Source organism: Mus pahari, chromosome 22 (assembly GCF_900095145.1).
Source record: "Mus pahari chromosome 22, PAHARI_EIJ_v1.1, whole genome shotgun sequence".
Taxonomy (NCBI): domain Eukaryota; kingdom Metazoa; phylum Chordata; class Mammalia; order Rodentia; family Muridae; genus Mus; species Mus pahari.
The window spans coordinates 1,956,435-1,974,356 of NC_034611.1; the positions used below are offsets into that span (position 1 = coordinate 1,956,435).

The 17,922-nt window shown below is 42.4% G+C and overlaps 1 protein-coding gene across 2 annotated transcripts in view; it reads left to right on the plus strand.

Moving 5' to 3' along the window:
- Nucleotides 1-10,827, plus strand: part of Sbspon (somatomedin B and thrombospondin type 1 domain containing) — a 29,132-nt gene extending 18,305 nt beyond the window's left edge. For both annotated transcript variants that reach the window (XM_021222434.2, XM_029533372.1), the window contains exons 3-5: nt 4,106-4,193; nt 5,575-5,751; nt 9,119-10,827. In XM_021222434.2, the coding sequence (XP_021078093.1) occupies nt 4,106-4,193; nt 5,575-5,751; nt 9,119-9,236 (383 nt within the window). In that variant the 3' untranslated portion in view covers nt 9,237-10,827. The remainder of the gene's footprint in view (nt 1-4,105; nt 4,194-5,574; nt 5,752-9,118) is intronic.
- The last annotated feature ends 7,095 nt before the right edge of the window (nt 10,828-17,922 follow it).

The following is a 17,922-nucleotide window of genomic DNA, read 5'->3' on the forward strand; positions in this document are numbered from 1 at the left end:
CTCCCTCCCTCCCTCCCTTCCTTCCTTCCTTCCTTCCTTCCTTCCTTCCTTCCTTCCTTCCTTCTTTAACCAAGTTATTATTGAGTAGGGTGTTGTCCATCTTCCATGTGTATGTGGGCTTTTTGTTGTTTTTGTTGCTATTGAAGACCAGCCTTAGTCCTTGGTAAACTGATATGATGCATGGGATTATTTCAATCTTCTTGTATCTGTAGAGGCCTGTTTTGTGACCAAATAGATGTCAATTTTGGAGAAGGTACCATGAGATGCTGAGAATATATATATATATATATATATATATATATATATATAGTTTTAGGATGAAATGTTCTATAGATATCTGTTAAATCCATTTGGTCTATAACTTCTGTTAGTTTCACTGTGTCTCTGTTTAGTTTGTATTTTCATGGTCTGTCCATTGCTGAGAGTGGGGTGTTGAAATCTACCACTATTATTATGTGAGGTGCAATGTGTGCTTTGAGATTTAGTAAATTTCATTTATGAATGCGGGTGTCCTTGCATTTGGGGCATAGCTGTTCAGAATTGAGAGTTCTTTTTGGTAGATTTTTACCTTTGATAAGTATGAAGTGTCCTTCCTTATATGTTTTGATGACATTTGGTTGGAAGTCGATTTTATCCTATATTAGAATGGCTATGCCAGCTTGTTTCTTGGAACCATTTGCTTGGAATTTTTTTCCAGTCCTTTACTCTGAGGTAGTGCCTGTCTTTGTCACCGAGATGTGTTTCCTGTGTGCAGTAAAATGCTGGGTCCTGTTTACATATCCAGTCTGTTAGTCTATGTCTTTTTGGGGGAATTGAGTCCACTGGTGTTAAGAGATACTAAGGAATAGTGATTACTGCTTCCTGTTATTTTTGATGTTATTTTTCTGTTTTTTGTGGCTATCTTCTATTGGGTTTGTTGAAAGATTACTCTTTCCATTTTTCTAGGGTGTAGTTTCCCTCCTTGTGTTGGAGTTTTCCATCTATTATCCTTTGTAGAGCTGGATTTATGGAATGTTATTGTCTGAATTTGTTTTTTTCATGGAATATCTTGGTCTCTCCATCTATGGTAATTGAGAGTTTTGCTAGGTATAGCAGCCTGGACTGGCATTTGTGTTCTCTTAGGGTCTGTATGAGATTTGGCCAGGATCTTCTAGCTTGCTTCTTGTGAGAAGTCTGGTGTAATTCTGAAAGGTCTACCTTTATATGTTACTTGACCTTTTTCCCTTACTGCTTTTAATATTCTTTCTTTGTTTTGTGCATTTGGTGCTTTGACTATTCTATGACAGGAGGAATTTCTTATCTGGTCCAATCTACTTGGAGTTCTGTAAGCTTCTTGTATGTCTATGTGCATCTCTTTCTTTAGGTTAGGGAAGTTTTCTTCTATAATTTTGTTGAAGATATTTACTGGCCCTTTAAGTTGGCAGTCTTCTATACCTATTATCTTTAGGTTTGGTCTTCTCATTGTGTCCTGGATTCCCTGGATGTTTTGGGTTAAGAGCTTTTGCATTTTTCATTTTCTTTGACTCTTGTGCCAGTGCTTTCTATGGTATCGTCTGTTCCTAGATTCTCTCTTCTATCTCTTGTATTCTGTTGGTGATGCTTGCATCTTTGACTCCTGATCTCTTTCCTAGGTTATCCATCTCCAGGGTTGTCTCCTTTTGTGATTTCTTTACTGTTTCTATTTCCATTTTAGATCCTGGATGGTTTTGTTCTATTCCTTCACCTGTTTGGTTGTGTTTTCCTGTAATTCTTCTAAGGTTTTTTGTGTTTCCTCTTTAATGGCTTCTATCTATTTATCTGTGTTCTCCTGTATTTCTTTAAGGGAGTTATTTATGTCGTTCTTAAATCACCATCATGGGAGGGATGTGGTTTTAAATCAGAATTTTGCTTTTCTGGTGTGTTGGGGTAACCAGGGCTCAATATGGAGGGAGAACTGGGTTCTGATGATATGCCAAGTAGCCTTGATTTCTGTTGCATATGTTCTTGCCCTTGCCTTTGCCATGTGTTTATCTCTGGTGTTAGCTGTTCTTGCTGTTTCTGACTGTGGCTTGGCCCTCCTGCAAGCCTGTGTGTCAGTACCCCTGGGAGACCATTTCTCTCCAGGAGGAATTTAGGTATGGAGAGCTGTGGTACAGGGTCAGCTCTGGGGTGTAGAGAGAAACCAAAAGGATTCTGTCCCCAGCTGTTCCTTGGTTCCTGTATCCTGATGGCTCTGGGAGGGTCCCTCTTTGGCTAGGATTTGAAAAGAAGTGGTAGTCTTATCTGTGCTCTAAGGTGTGTAGGGACTCCTGGGAGACCAGCTCTCTCCTTGTGGTATTTGTGTACATAGTGTTGTGGCACAGGATCAGCTCCCGGCATAGTCAGAAACCAGAAGACTCCTGTTCCAGTCTGCTCCTCTGTTCCTGTGTCCTGAGGGTTCCAGTTGGGTTCCTCTGAGCAGAAGTGGTGGTTTTACCTGCATTCACAGGCTTGCCTACACTCCTGGGAGGCCAGCCCTCTCTTAGCACTACTTGGGTATGGAGCAATGTGGCACAGGATCAGCTCTGGGCCCAAACACTCATTATTAAATTCAAGGATTCTAAAAGATATAGAGTTAATACTTCTATGACAACATCAAATCTTTGCTTACCATAATTGAGCCATTATATTTCAATAAGAGGAGAAAGCTTTGCATCTACATTAAAAACACTATACACCTTAATATACAATAGCCTCAAACAGTAGCTGAGCCAGTGCCTCAGCCAGTGCTTCTTGGTGTGATGGTGTATTCAGTGAAAGCTTACATTTTCAGAATCAAGTTTGTAGTGAGGTCATGTGACTCATATGGGCACATGTTGCCAGAAACAGCTTGCATTCATTGTAAGTCTGACTTTGTGTTAATTTTTGGTCATGGCACATCCAGACATCTTTTACTCTTGCCAAATTTTCACAACCTTCACATTCAATTCTAAGGAATCATATCTGGGATTTCAATCCACAGTTTAGTTAGCTAAACAATAACCACAACTTGTGCCACATTGGGTATTTTAAGTATTTTTTGACTTGAGTTAAAGTATATGCGTGGAGCTGGGGGTGTAACCCAGTGATAAAATGTGTGCTTATTGTGTGTGATGTCCTAAATTTTGATCCTGGCACTTAAAAAGTGTAACAGGGGAGGTGTTAAGAGCATTTTATTTAAGGACTTCGTAAGCCTAAGGATTCTGGTATGCTTTAGAAGTCCTGAAACCAGCAGCCTCAGACGCCAAGAGATCAGAGAATGTAGAACCTGTGTCTTGGTGGTGATCTCACATCTTCACTCCGTTTCTTATTGTACAACCATGTATTAAGTGTATAAGAGTACCAGGGGTACAGTGACGGACCATGAAGTCAAGTGGCTTATCAATAGATACCTCACCAGACTTAGGGACTGAACAGGGCTAAAGGAAGCAGTAAGAGGAGGAAGTCTCCCTGGCTGCTTCCTTCCCTTTGGACAGGACAGGGAAAGGGGCCACAGGAATCTTTCTTTCCCCAGGGTTGTTGGGACTAGCAATGGTAGCTGGTGCTGGGCAGCCGCACTAGGGCATTGTGCCCCCGCAGGGGTGGTGGTGGAGCCAAGCTTCCAGGCTCTGGTTCCCATAGGCTTGTTTTCTCCCTTGCTTCTTCTGGTCTTCCCCATTCCCTCTGCTTGTTTCTCTCCCTCTTCCTCTTGTCTTTCTTTGGTCTTTTTCCTGTATTTGTTCCGAGCTTCATTCACACTGCCTTTTCATCTCGTCTCTATTTCTCTCTTCACTTTCTCATGCTATAAACTCCATTACTGCTTTCTTTGCCTTGCCCCTCTCCGTTTTCTTTTATATCTGCTGGCTTTTCTTTTTGGCCCCTCTCCTTCCTTTACAAGTTCATGCCTGGAGGCCAATGTGCTCAACAGGCCTTCCTCCCTCCACAGCCGTCTGGATGCATAGAGACACTGAGCAAGCTCGTCAGAAGATGCTGTGATAGTCCCATTTGATCCTGTGCCACTGAGATCTTTGGCTCTGGAAACAGATCTCAGACAGACCCAGAACCCAGTTTGGGAAATCTTATTGAGTACTTTGGCTGCACAAATACACTGTAATTCTTTCTTTTCTAGTTCCTGCCTTCATAACTAGCTCTGCCTTCAACAAGAAGAGAATGTCCACAGAGTCTCCACAGTGGTCTACACACACTGAGGATGCTGGGTAATTTGCTGCTTTAAAATTAGTTACGTTCCCTCCCTCCCCCTCCCTCCCTCCCTCCCTCCCCCCCTCTTGTTTCCAGAGACAGGGTTTCCCTGTTTTGCCCTGGCTCTCCTATAACTCACTCTGTAGTGAGTTGACTGGAACGGAGAGATCCACCTACCTCTCTGCCTCTTGAGTGCTGGGGCTAAAGGTGGGAGCCACCATTCCTGGATTCCCCAGTCTTTCAAAAAGAGTGAATTTGTTTGACCTTGTTTTCTTATGCTTGCTCATTAACTTTGGGTAAAACATGAGTCCACTGTAGATTTGGACAGTGCTTGTCTTCTTCCCAGTTGTATGGTGCTGCAGTTGCTGGGTCTCACTTCTTCCCGGTTGTATGGTGCTGTAGTTGCTGGGTCTCACTTCTTCCCNAGTTGCTGGGTCTCACTTCTTCCCGGTTGTATGGTGCTGTAGTTGCTGGGTCTCACTTCTTCCCGGTTGTATGGTGCTGCAGTTGCTGGGTCTCCTGGGCTTATCTCTGGAAATAAACAAATACAAAAAATGAGGTTTTGTGTGTTGAACAAGTGCATGGATGCTCCTCTGAGAATCTTCTCAGACAAGATCTCATGAAATAGTCCAGTTGCTCTGGAACCCAATAGGCAGACCAGGCTGGCCTTGAACTCAAGAGAATGCAACACCACACCTAGCAGTTTTCGATGGTCTTCATAAACTGTTCTGTGAATCTCAAAGTTGCACACACAGTCATTTGGAGGGCTCCCCATTGACATGACATGTGCTGGCTGGAGGGCACCTCCATGCTCACCTGGACCCACCCTTCTAGCAGATAAGGGAGACCTAACAACCACACAAACAGACCTAACAACCACAGGAACAGACCTAACAACCACACAAACATATCCTCAGGCTGCTTACTAGCGATTTTATTAATGATTATTTTTATTCTAAAAAAGAGATAATATTTAGTTGAGCACGGTGGTGGCACATTTGTAATCCTCAAATTCCAGGTGGGGTGGAGTTAAGAGGATCAGGAGTTCAGGGCCAGCTGAGTTTGAGGTCAATCTGAGTTATGTGAGCCTGGACCTCAATTTCATGTTCATATGTATCCATGCATGCATACATGTACATATGACAGGCACTGTGACACATCTGTAATGCCAGCACTTAGACTGAGGCAAGAGAATTGCTAATAGGTCAGTTTGAGCCACACGGTGAAGCCTTGCTTCAAAAGTAAGGAATGAGTGATATTTGCCATGTGAGGCCTTGCTTCAAAAGTAAGGAATGAGTGATATTTACCATGTGAGGTTGACATGGCTCCTTAAGACTTCCTACAGTATTGGACCACTTCTGAGTAGAGTAAGTGACTTCTTGACTTCTTTTACTCCAGATACTGTATGGAGTTCAAGACCGAGTCCCTGACTCCTCACTGTGCTCTGTACAGCAGTCCCCTGACTCGATGGATGCAGTATCTCCGTGTGGGATACACAGTGTGTGTGGGCTGTCAGCCACCGGCTATGAGCTCTGTGAGCCTACGTTGTTCTGGAGATGGTCTAGACTCTGACGGGTAAGGAGGGACAACTGACCTAGTTTTCTGCTTATCCCGAGGATCTATCCTTTTAAGTCATAAGAGCTGAGTAGTGTGTAGCATAGCAGCACAGGATGCGGGCAGCAAGAAGAACATGTCCAGGGACTCACTATGGGACTCGGAGGCTCTCTGGACCAGAAATACACAGACTAGTTTGGTTATTGGGATTCATTTCAGATGAAGCTCTCCAAAGGCTACCAAAACCCTGATCACTCCAAAGGTACTATAGAACACTTCATTCTGAGTCTCTTGCTTTGGAGACTTAAGACTATGCCATGCCCTTCACCCTTGAAAACTAGAGTTTTAGTAAACTCCTAGGTTAGGACCTAAAAACTTCTTCTATAAAACTTCAGAAAGCAGTTATTTTTGGCTTTTCACCCACTATATTTTTTGTCATAACAACTAATTCTGATATTGGCCACTAAAGCAGCTATTGATACTATTTAAGGCTTTGTTCTAACAAAACTTTATTTTTGAGTACCAAAATATTGGATGGTGTGATTGTTTCTATATGCTCAGCCCAGGGCGTTTCACCATTAGAAGGTGTAACCTGTTGGAGTAGGTGTGTCACTGTGTGTGGGGGCTTTAAGACCCTCATCCTAGCTGCCTGAAAGCCAGTCTTTTTCTAGCAGCCTTCAGATGAAGATGTAGAACTCTTAGCTCCTGCACCATGTCTGCCTGGACACTGCCATATTCCCACCTTGATGATAATGGATTGAACCTCTGAACTTTTAATAAGCCAGCCACAATTAAATGTTGTCCTTAAAAGAGTTGCCTTGGTCATGGTGTCTCTTGACAGCAGTAAAACCCTAACTAGACAGATGGCTTTCATGTGTCATGAAATACTGTTCTTTTGATTTTTCTTTAACTCTTTGTTACTGTTAGACAAAATGTCCCACTCTATCCAAGGAGAGCCTGGAGCTCACTATGTAGGTCAGGTACCCTTGAACTCATGGCAGACCTCCAGAGTCAGCCTCATAGAACATTAGGATAAACACAGGCTACTACACCTGCCTTCTTCTGATTCTTAAGCACATAGACGCTGGGGCCAGAGAGCTGGCTCAGCAGTTAAGAGATGGCTCAGTGGGTAAGAGCACCCAACTGCTCTTCCAAAGGTGCAGAGTTCAAATCCTAGCAACCACACGGTGGCTCACAACCATCCTTAACAAGATCTGATGCCCTCTTCTGGAGTGTCTGAAGACAGCTACAGTGTACTCACATATGATAAATAAATAAAAATCTTAAAAAAAAAGAGTGCAAGCTGCTTTTGCAGATGACCCAGGTCCCCTTCTTAGCACCCAGGTTGGGTGGGTGACTCACAGCTGCTACTATCTCATTCTGGCTTTTTGGGTTCCTGAGCAGACAGACCCACACACATATTATATAACTAAAAGAATAAAATCTTTTTTTTTTTTTTTTGAAGACCTACCATTCATCCTTAAATCCCAAGTCCATTCAAAAAGAGGGGTGGGCAAGTTAGTGGCCACACTGTGCTAGTCCTGCTCAGGCGATTCACACTGCAGGAACCTGAGAGCAGAGTTGCTGCCGTTGTGTCTCCCTGCAAGCCTCTCCCAGCCCTGCACTCACTCACTTTTGGTTAGACCTACTAACACCATTTACAGCTAGAGGGAATCCCTGGAATAGCTGTGGACAAGGACCAGTTTAGCCACACACACATAAAGGTTTTCATCATGTCAGGTGTAATGGCAAAAACAGATTACAAGTAAAAGACTGACCTGTCCAATTAATCATTATTCCCATCATGTTTTAATATTTAATAATTTGGTTCATGTTTATTAGTCACTTGTGGCTAGCCGTCTCTATTGAGCTCGCCATATGAGCAATAAAGTGGGTAAGGAATTCATATCAAATGAAACCTAATTGGATTTAATATTTTTCTGAATACCTCATCTCTATTTTGACTTTAAATGAATTTATAATTCAATTTATACCCAATAAAGAAAGCACTTAAACCGTGGCTGCTATATGAGTGACTTCATGAATAATATTTTTAATTCTCTGGCTTTGCTCCCTCGTAGTTCTTCCATTTTTCATTATGAAATCTGAGAGCTGGAATACGATGAAAATGGCCTTCTGGGTCGACGCTCCTGACTTCAACCTGCACATACCACTATTGTGTACCTACATTTACCTGAGAGAACAACTATTCTTGCATAGGGATCAATTTGTAACTTATATTGACAGAGCCCAGTTAAAATAAGTCTTCTTCGGGACTATAAAGAAGGTGTGAGAGGGGCTGGTGAGATGGCTCAGTGGGTAAGAGCACCCGACTGCTTTTCCGAAGGTCCTGAGTTCAAATCCCAGCAACCACATGGTGGCTCATAACCATCTGTAACAAGATCTCACACCCTCTTCTGGAGAGTCTGAAGACAGCTACAGTGTACTTACATATAATAAATAAATAAATCTTAAAAACAAAAAGAAGGTGTGAGGGCTAGAGATGTCTCTGTGGTTAAGAGCACTGGATACTCTCCCAGAGAACCGGGGTTTGATTCCCAGCACCCACACAGCAGATAACCCCAGTTCCAGGGGGATCCAATGCTCTCTCTCTTCTAGACCTCACAGACATACATTTGGGCAAAACATGTAAAATAAAAAAAAGAATAAATAACTTAAAAACTGACTTTTAGTAAACTTTGAAACTGTGTGATCACTATCTATATTAGTTATGGTTCTATTGCTGTGATAAAATACCATGATCAAAAGAAATTTGAAAAGTTAGGTGTTTATTTAACCTTATTAAGTTTATCATTGAGGGAAGCCAGGGCAGAAACATGGAGGCAGGGACTGGAGCAGAGGCCACGGAGGAACATAGCTTACTTGTTTTGCTCCTTATGGCTTAGTAGGTCTTTCTTACAACACCCAGATACATCATCCTAAGGATGGCATGGCCCACAAGCATCAATTTAAATAAAATGTACCATAGGCTTGCCCACAGGCCAATCTGGTGGGATCATTTTCTTAGTTGAGGTTCCCTCTTCCTGAATGGCTCTAGCTTGTGTCAGGTTGACATAACACCGGCCAGAAAATTAGTTTTAAAAACAACAATGGTTAGAGAGCTGGCTCAGTAATTAAGGGCACTTGCTGCTTTTTCAGTGGACTTAGATTCAGTTCCTAGCATTCATATAGAGGCTAACAAGCCAGCTCCAGGGGACCAAGCACCCTCTTTATCAGATAAGCATATAGTGTACTTACATATGCACAGACAAAACACTCATACACACAAATTAAAAACACTAACTCTTTAAATAAGTTTGATTACATAGAATAGAATTTCCTATGGCTTGATTTTAGAAGGACCTACATTTCTCCAATATCGTTTCAGAAATCAGACTCTTCGCTGGCAAGCCATTGGCAATCCTCGATGTCAGGGAACCTGGAAAAAAGTGCGTCGAGTAGACCAGTGCTCATGTCCAGATGTGCACCGCTTCATTTTTATATAGAGCACCTGGGAGCTGCTTCCCAGCATGCTTGTGAATGGGCTGAGTATTGACAAGCTGCATCCAAAGCTTCAGAAGCCCCCAAAAGCTGCGCCAGGGACCTGGGCTCTTGCCATTGCTACGCTTTGCCACTGAGAAAGAAAATTTAGGGATAGTTCTCAAGATAGATCACAGTCTCTTTGTTTTTATTTTTACTGAGTTAAGGACTCATACTGAAAGCTCCTATGGCCTGTAGACTTTTACCTTACATTTGGTCACAGCATACATGTCTACACTAGAATCACGACCATGTGCTCCAGTTTGGGGCAAATTGTTGTTTAGGGCTATTTTTCATGAAATTTTGGCACCAAATTAGCCAACTGCTTCAATGATAAGCATTCTATTATCATTCATATCTAAGATTTCTCAAAGAATAGAGGCTGGAGCAGAATAAGACATATCTTTTAATGTCTGACTTCATGCTTAATTTCTTCCTATGCTAATATTCATAAATTCCTTCATTTAATATTCTTCATGCTAATATTCTTCCTATGGCACAGAGGATAGAAAACAGATTTTCCTGCAAATGTTATAATCTCCTACTCAGAGAATAAAATATTAGCTTTACCCTTGGTTGAGAGATAACCGAGTTTGTGGCTAAATGGCATGGTGTGCTCACAGGCTTAGGATGACAAGCTATTCTCAGCATCTGCAGCCATCTGGTCCAGCTTCCTCATCTGGGACTCTGCTTCAGTGAAGATCATCATGACTATGCCCAAGACTCCATTATAGGACCTCAGCCTGGTTTTGTTTTGAAGCAGGTTTTAAATTGAGGATATTTTCTTTGAAGAATTGAATCAATACTTAAATGGTATAATTCCTTTGGTGTGAATAATCATTCCCTAACATAGCTAACTAAAATGCATATTTTCTGGTGCCAATCATGTAACAACTGTGGCCAACAACAAGCTTAAAGGGGTAGCAAATGTCTCCTGATAGTATTTCTGATTATATTTTCATTTAAAGGTATTTTTATAGAAAATCAATTTTAACAAAACCCTTTCATTTGGGGGCTGGAAAGTTGGCTTAGCGGCTAAACGTGTGCTCAGTACTCTTGGAGTTAGTTCTCAGCGCCCAGGGAAGATGGCTCACAACGACCTGTAGCTCCAGGATGTTTGGTCTGAGGCATAAGTAACCAGTTAAGTGAATGGAACGAGGTATGCAACTTTTAGGTTTAGCTGAGAGATATAAGCTTACTTACTTATCTTCCTTCCCTCATAAATTATGTGGGTAACAGAGATGAGGGGGGGGGGGCAGTCTCAGCTTAGTGAATTTAAATGTACCATTTTTTTCTCATGTAATTGTCCTCAAACCCACTATTTACTTGAATTTGAACTTCTAATTCCTCTGCCTCTCGAGGTGCTAGGATTTCAGGTGTGCACCTTCATCCTCATTTTTTGGTACTGAAGAGTGATCCTAGGCATTATGTATGCTAAGAAAGCACTCTAGCAATTGGGACACGTTTTAAAGAGTGGAAGAAAAGACTCTCCTGATGGATAAGCAAGAGTGAGATGAGGTGGAAGGAGCTTCATTTTCTGTCATTTAGGTAAGATGAAATCAGCACGGAGGATCTTTCCTCTGAAAGGCAAGGTCTCTCTCAGTGCAGGGGACACTTTGAAGATCCCCTTGTTTTCTAAGAGAAAACTAGGTCACCTAGAGAGGAACAAAGATTCTGAAGAGGCAGACTCTCAGCATCAGTGGGTGATTTAAAATTGAACAGAGCAAAACCTGTGAGCCCCAAAGGAACTAGACTTGAAGCCAGCTTTCTATTCCAGCTGCCACTGGCTATGTATGAAGGAAAGACAACCTTTCCGACAGACAGACCTCAGAAGTACACACACAACATCTTTTTTCTTTATAAAGTGAATTTGTAAAGAGACAGAAACTAGAAGACACAAACACAAGAAAGAGGATCCGAGATCATCAGAGGATAAGAGTTCTTTAAGGCAGCCTGTCAGCCCGGCTCATTAGTTTTCTTCAAGAAAATCATTACAGCAGACATATAACTGAACTCCAGAATATCAAAACAAAGAAGAATACAAAATATTCTTGACAGAAAAAACCTGGTTCATATGTAATTAGAATAGTGCACGGTAATTTAGAATGCAATGTCTGGAGCTAAAAGACAACAGCAATACTTTTGGAATTCAAAAAGGAAATGCTTTGCAAACTAAAATTCTATATCCAATGGCATTATTCACCACATACGAGAATAAAGCAAAGATGTGGTTTACACATGGAAAGCGTAGAAATCTCTACTCCATGCTCCCTTTCTGGGAGGGCATCGGGTAATGCTCACTAAGCAGGAAAGGAGTGTAAACCGACCAAGATAAGCCAGAGAACAGGGAACACAAGGAGAGACAAATGGGGATTCCCAGGGTAGCGATAAGCCCAGACCAAACTAGCCACAGGAGATGAGCTAGATTACCGGGGTGGAAGGAGGCTGGACAAGAAGACGATGTAGTCACACAATATCCATCACCTGCTAACAGGCTTGGGGAGTTTCACTGTGGTTAGAGGAACTGGAGATGTGTAAATTACAGATACACAGAACCTACAAAGTCCAGGTGTAAATGACAGCCACAGAACTATAATGATAGAAAGGTTATTTCTATGAAAAATATGAAAAGAATTGTGAATATTGTTTTAATATAAAGATGACAAATTCTGAATCCTGGAGAGACCAAGTATGAAGAGTGGAGGTCTATTAACTGTGTGTGTGTGTGGGGGGGTGTACAGAGGTACAGAGTGTGTATGTGTGTGTGGGGGGGGTACAGACGGGTGTGGCATGCAATGTTAACTGTGTGTGTGGGGGGTACAGGTGGGTGTGGCATGCAATGTTAACTGTGTGTGTGTGGGGGTACAGACGGGTGTGGCATGCAAGAGGCCAGTGAAACACAACAAAGGAGCATGAGCATATTTTTCAGAAGTAAATATTGAAACACCTGAGAAAAAGTGAGAACTTCTGGGAAGACGCCCTACCCCAGAGGGAAACCTGAAGGCTGGTGGATCGTCACTGTAAGCCACAGTGAGCAATTCTAGTTTTAAAATTATGAAGATGTTTTGCCAAGCTCCAGAAAGAAACTGCAAATAAAAACTCAAATATGACATAGGCTCAACAAGGCATGGTTTTGAGCTACCAAAAATGGGGTGACCACGGTCAGAGAATGGGCAGTTAATCTTGCCAGTTGTATAGGTCATGTTTTCTGTTCTTTCACAATACTGAAGACAACTGGCTAATAGGATTTTGACTCCGAGCTTTGGAGCTCTCAAGCCCTTGAGGCTGTTGATTCTGGGCCAATGACAGTTTGTTTTGAGACACGGTTTTTCTGTGTAGCCCTGGTTGTCCTGGAACTCACTCTGTAGACCAAGCTGTCCTCGAACTCAGAAATCCACCGGTCTCTGCCTCCCAAGTGCTGGGATTAAAGTTGTGCGCCACCACTGCCTGGCCCCAATGACAGCTTGTGCCACAGGCTGCTCAACTCATGGACAAGGAGTAAAGAGGGAGGGAGGGACTAGGAATTAGCTATAACCTTTGCAGGCTTAGTCCCAAGAGCCTGCTTCCTCCAGTAAGGCCCCACTTCCTAACATCTGCACCACCTCCCTAACAGCACAAACTGACCTAATGTTGGGGACTGAAACCTGGAATCTTCGTGTCCAAACACCAAAGGTCCTTGTCCCTAATTGGTTTTGATCGATCAATAAAGAGCCAACGGCCAATGGCTGGGCAGGTAGACTGAAATGGGACCTTTAGATTTGTGAGGGCTAGGATCTGGGAGAAAGGAAGGCAGAGAATCACCATGATTTGGAGAGATTAGATTTAGCGCTGCAGAAGGAAAATCATCTGAAATGTAGGTAAGAAGGAACGTGGCCCCTAGAGATGTCATGGCAGCAAAGATAAAACTTAGGCTTAGAAGGTGTTGAGCCAGGAGTACTGGAGGAAACTGTATGACGGGCAGAGAATTAGAACTGCCCAGCCTGTGAATGAATCAAGGCATATTAAATTTTATTGGCATGTGTGTATCTTTCATTTGTGAATCCAGATAGCTCCTGGGCGGGTGCTCTTGTGCAATCCACCAGGAGCCAAAATGGTATAGCCAACTACGACTCCACCTAAACTACTAGAACATGAACCTGTGGGATAAAGTCTACAGTCAAAGTATGTTACTCTTCACTGTAACCAAATGCATTACTGGAAGTAGTTTAAGTGAGGGAAGGTTTATTTTGGCTTCTGGAATAAGAAGGGATGCCATCTGTGATGGTGTGCATGGGAGGTTTAAGCCAGGCTATAAAAACCTCCAAGTCTGCTTTTAGTGTCTCACTTCCTTTAGTGAGACTCCACCTCCTCACTGTCTCACAACCTCCCAAACCATTGCCACCAAGTGGAGACCAAGAGTTCAAACACAAGAGCCTCCAGGGGCATTTCTCAAGGAAGCCACAGCAACATAATAATACTTTTTTTTTTTTTTTTTTGATTTTTTGAGACAGGGTTTCTCTGTATAGCCCTGGCTGTCCTGGAACTCACTTTGTAGACCAGGCTGGCCTTGAACTCAGAAATCCTCCTGCCTCTGTCTCCCGAGTGCTGGGATTGTGACACGGGCTGGGCATGGTGGCAGAGACCTGTAATTCCAGCTACTGGGAAATCTGAGGCAGAAGGATCACAGGTTCAAGGCCCTGTCTTGACTACAGACTCTTGTGTCCTTTATCCTGCATTACAGCATTACCTTTTTTTTTTTTTTTTAAGATTCATTTATTTATTTCATGTATGTGAGTATACTGTGGCTGTCTTCAGACACACCGGAAGAAAGCATTGGATGCCCATTACAGATGGTTGTGAGCCACCACATAGTTGCTGGGAATTGAACTCAGGACCTCTGGAAGAGCAATCAGTGCTCTTAACTGCTGAGCCATCTCTCCAGCCCCACTGCATTACATTTTTATGACTTAACCATAACCCCAGGATCTACTGCAATTCACAATCACGTGTTTTTTTTTTTTAATTTTTTATTTTCAATTATGTGTCTGAGTTTATGTGTGCTGGTATGTGCACTTGAGTGCAGGTGCCAGCAGAAGCCAAAGTCAACAGATCCCTTACAGTTGGAGTTACAGGACATTGTAAACCACTGGAAGTTAGACACTGAACTTAGATCTTCTGTAAGAACTGTATGTTCTTAACCACTGAGCCAGCTCTCCAGTCCTAGCTTTTAATTAAAAAAAAAAATTCTATATGTATAGTTATTTTGCTTGCATGTTTGTCTTTACCATGTGTGCACAGTGGCCACAAACGTAAAAAAAAAATTCTGTATGTATAGTTATTTTGCTTGCATGTTTGTCTTCACCATGTGTGCACAGTGGCCACAAGCGTCGGAAGGTGGCAGATACTCTAAGAGTGGGGTTACAGATGGGTGTTAGATACCATGTGGCTCCTGGGAATCAAGTATGGGTCCTCTAGGGAAACAAAGCTAGAGCTTTGAACTTCTGAGCCATCTCTCGAGTCACTGTTTTGAGACAGGCCTTACACTGCAGCACAAGCTGGCTCCCTTGCTTCAGATCCGGTTATAAGGAGAGAGCCACCATTTTGGTTTCTGGCTAGTTTTATTTTGTTTAGCATCAACCTATATGTAAAGAATCAAAAATACTCAATAGGCTGTTAGACTGAATGGCAAACTAAAACCAACTCAGTCAACGAATAAACTGTCAATGTCAAAAGGAATGGGCCCGCCTAGTGTGCTACTTATGTTTGTAACACTGGTACTCCAGAGACTGAAGTTTGAGGCTAACCTGGCCTACAGAATAAACAAATACAGCAAGAATTACATGGAATAAAGTCAAGGAATAGAGGGAATGAGGAGTCATGCAGGAGGAGAGTTGTGATGACTTTAGCCAAGGTTAAGTGACCACAGAATGGAGGAGACATAAGCATGCTATTCAGAAAGAGGTGAGGAAGACTCCCCAAGCAGGTACCTAACAGCTGCTGAGTAAAATCTCTATAGAGGATAGCTGGGGACACAGAATGAGCCCTTCATTAAGTGCCATTCAGGATTCTTAAAAAAACAAAACAAAACAAAAAAATTCATATGAGGAATGATCTGGGAATACATAATGGGGCCAGTTCATGTTACATAGCCAGGCTAGCCATGAATTCATGGCGGTCCTCCTACTTCAGCTTCCCAAGAGCAGGGATTATAGGCATGAAGCAGTGGGAGTTTTAAGCTTGGGGAAGTTGACCTACAACCTTACTTTTGAGCTCCTGCTGTGCCTGCACACATACATTATGTGATCTGTAACAGTCTTATAGTTCAGTTCCCTGAGATTAAAGAGTGCTAAACATACATGTAACCTCCTTCCTATTCAGAATTCCAAGTTCACAACATATAAGTTCTCCTCAAAATTACTCACCACAGGATTGCTATTCCTTATCGGCTTTCAGCATTGCCTGACTTCTCCCTACCTGGTAGCGGGAGAAAAACAGCCACTTGATGCCACTGCTCACTGGGATCTGAGAAGGGAAGAGGTGCTCCACGTTGTGAACCGGACATCTGCAAAGAACATTCCACCAAGGGTGCCTCCCTCTATCTGCTGCAGCCACAGACTCCCACTGGCACTGAGACCCCTGACCTATGCTAGTGACTTTGACATGTTGGAATAAAGGCTAGAGATCCTACATGAATAATGAATTTTGTATTGTGGAATATCATTCTGTGATGTGCTTATACAATTTTGGGGGAGTTAAATGAACTATAGTTTGTGTTCAACTCTGGCATGCAACAGTTAATGCTGTCCTGTACTACCTACTCATCATAGATTTGCAAGAAATGAGATTATTTCACCCAGATACTGTGTATAGTACACGCTTGTGAGTGCCTCAAAGACTCCAGAGAAAAGAGAAAAAAATTACCTTTAAGAGTAAATGTAAATAGCTAAGGAAAAAACACTATAATGTTCTTATCATTTGAGAAGTATAGATCATTTGAGCTATAATGTTTATTGTGTCACAATGTCTTCTATAATTCTTGGTCTTTTAACACATGATGACACACTGAAAGAAAAGATTCATCTCAACAGTGAAGTACCATAATGTGAATGCATATGTATAAGGTGCAGACTACATGGGAAAAAAGAAAAGCATTTTATGTACCAGTTATCTACTGGCTTTCAGTTCCAAGTTTACCCTTCTTTGCCAGACCTCGTGATCTCTAGAGCCTGAGATCAGACTCCAGACTCTGTAATCATCTCTTGACTTCATATCTGTTAAGCTAAAATTGTGATTATCTTCAGATATTTTGATCTAGCATGGGTGCTCTGTGATGAGGTGGAGATGTGTTCCATTTATTCCGTATGGTCCACAAAACTGGATTGCCAGCCCACACTGGTACCACCTACACCCTGCAGGCACTTTTATCACCACTTGCAGGCCGCTTTCTAGCCTCGGATAGCTCATCTTAGGGTCTGCTTAGTGTTGGAGGAAAGAAGACCCCTCTCCACTGCCTTCTCTTCTTCAGCAGGTGTCAGAGGTCAAAGTCCAATCCTAGGTCAGTGGGCCCAAGAGGCTGTGTCTAGTTAGCATCCTGGAGATTAGAAGCCCAAATTCTCATCAGATGGCTGCTCTTGGATGCACAGTTTTCAGATTCAGAAATAGCTTGTGGCCAGAGCAAAGTCAACACTTCTGTAAAGAAGAAAGCAAACCTAGAACTCAACATCAGGGGCAGGAGAGTGCAGGCTACAGGCGTGAGTGCCACACCTGCCTGTGAACAGTTTTAGGGCTACAGCCGTACCTATTCACCCGTGTGAGTGTAGGGCCTGGATGCCTACAGTATTTGCTGTCTGGACCTTTTAGGCCCTGGTCTTCTGGAGCTGTGATCTTCGTTTTGTTTGTTTTTTTTTTTTAGCTTTTTGTTAAAGAATACTTTTGAGCGTGACATTTTAGTGCCTATGATTACAACTGCATTCTTTCAATGGCTGCTCTAGAAATGATATTTAGCTCTAACCTTTCATGGTTGAGAGTTATTTTGCCTAAGGATGGCTCAGTTGATAGTGTTTGCTATGCAGGTCGAGGACCCCTGTTGGATCCTCATCATGCACCTAAACCAAAACCAAACAAACCCAGGTGAGGCAGCACACACTTGTAACCCTAGTGCCAAGGAGATAAAGATTAAAGGCTCCCTGGGATTCAATGGCTAACAGGACTAAACTGGAGAGGCCAAGGTTCAGTGAGATACTTGGTTTCAAAAAGGCAACAAACAAAAACAAAATGAAAAACCAAGAATGACTGAGGAAGACACTTGGCACCAAACGCTGGTTTCCCTCCAGAGGAGACAAACAGAATGGCAGACAGAGGCACGTGCACACTTATACTAATATTTCCAGTGAAATGCAGCAGCCAGACTGGAAGCAACTCCAACTGACTATTTGGGCAGAATCTACATGACAAGATAAGTCTAACCACATTTCTTTGGCAACCAATTCTAGATGCCACACTTCTGTAACCATCTGCTTAGAATGGCTGGGGCCTGCTAATGTTCTAATGCCTTGCTTCCACATTTTTTTTTTTTTTTTTTTTTTTTTTTATTTATTTATTTATTTATTTAATATCATCTCAGAAATCTCAAAGCTTTACTGGGTACTTTAGGCTGTCTTGGCTCCTAGAATT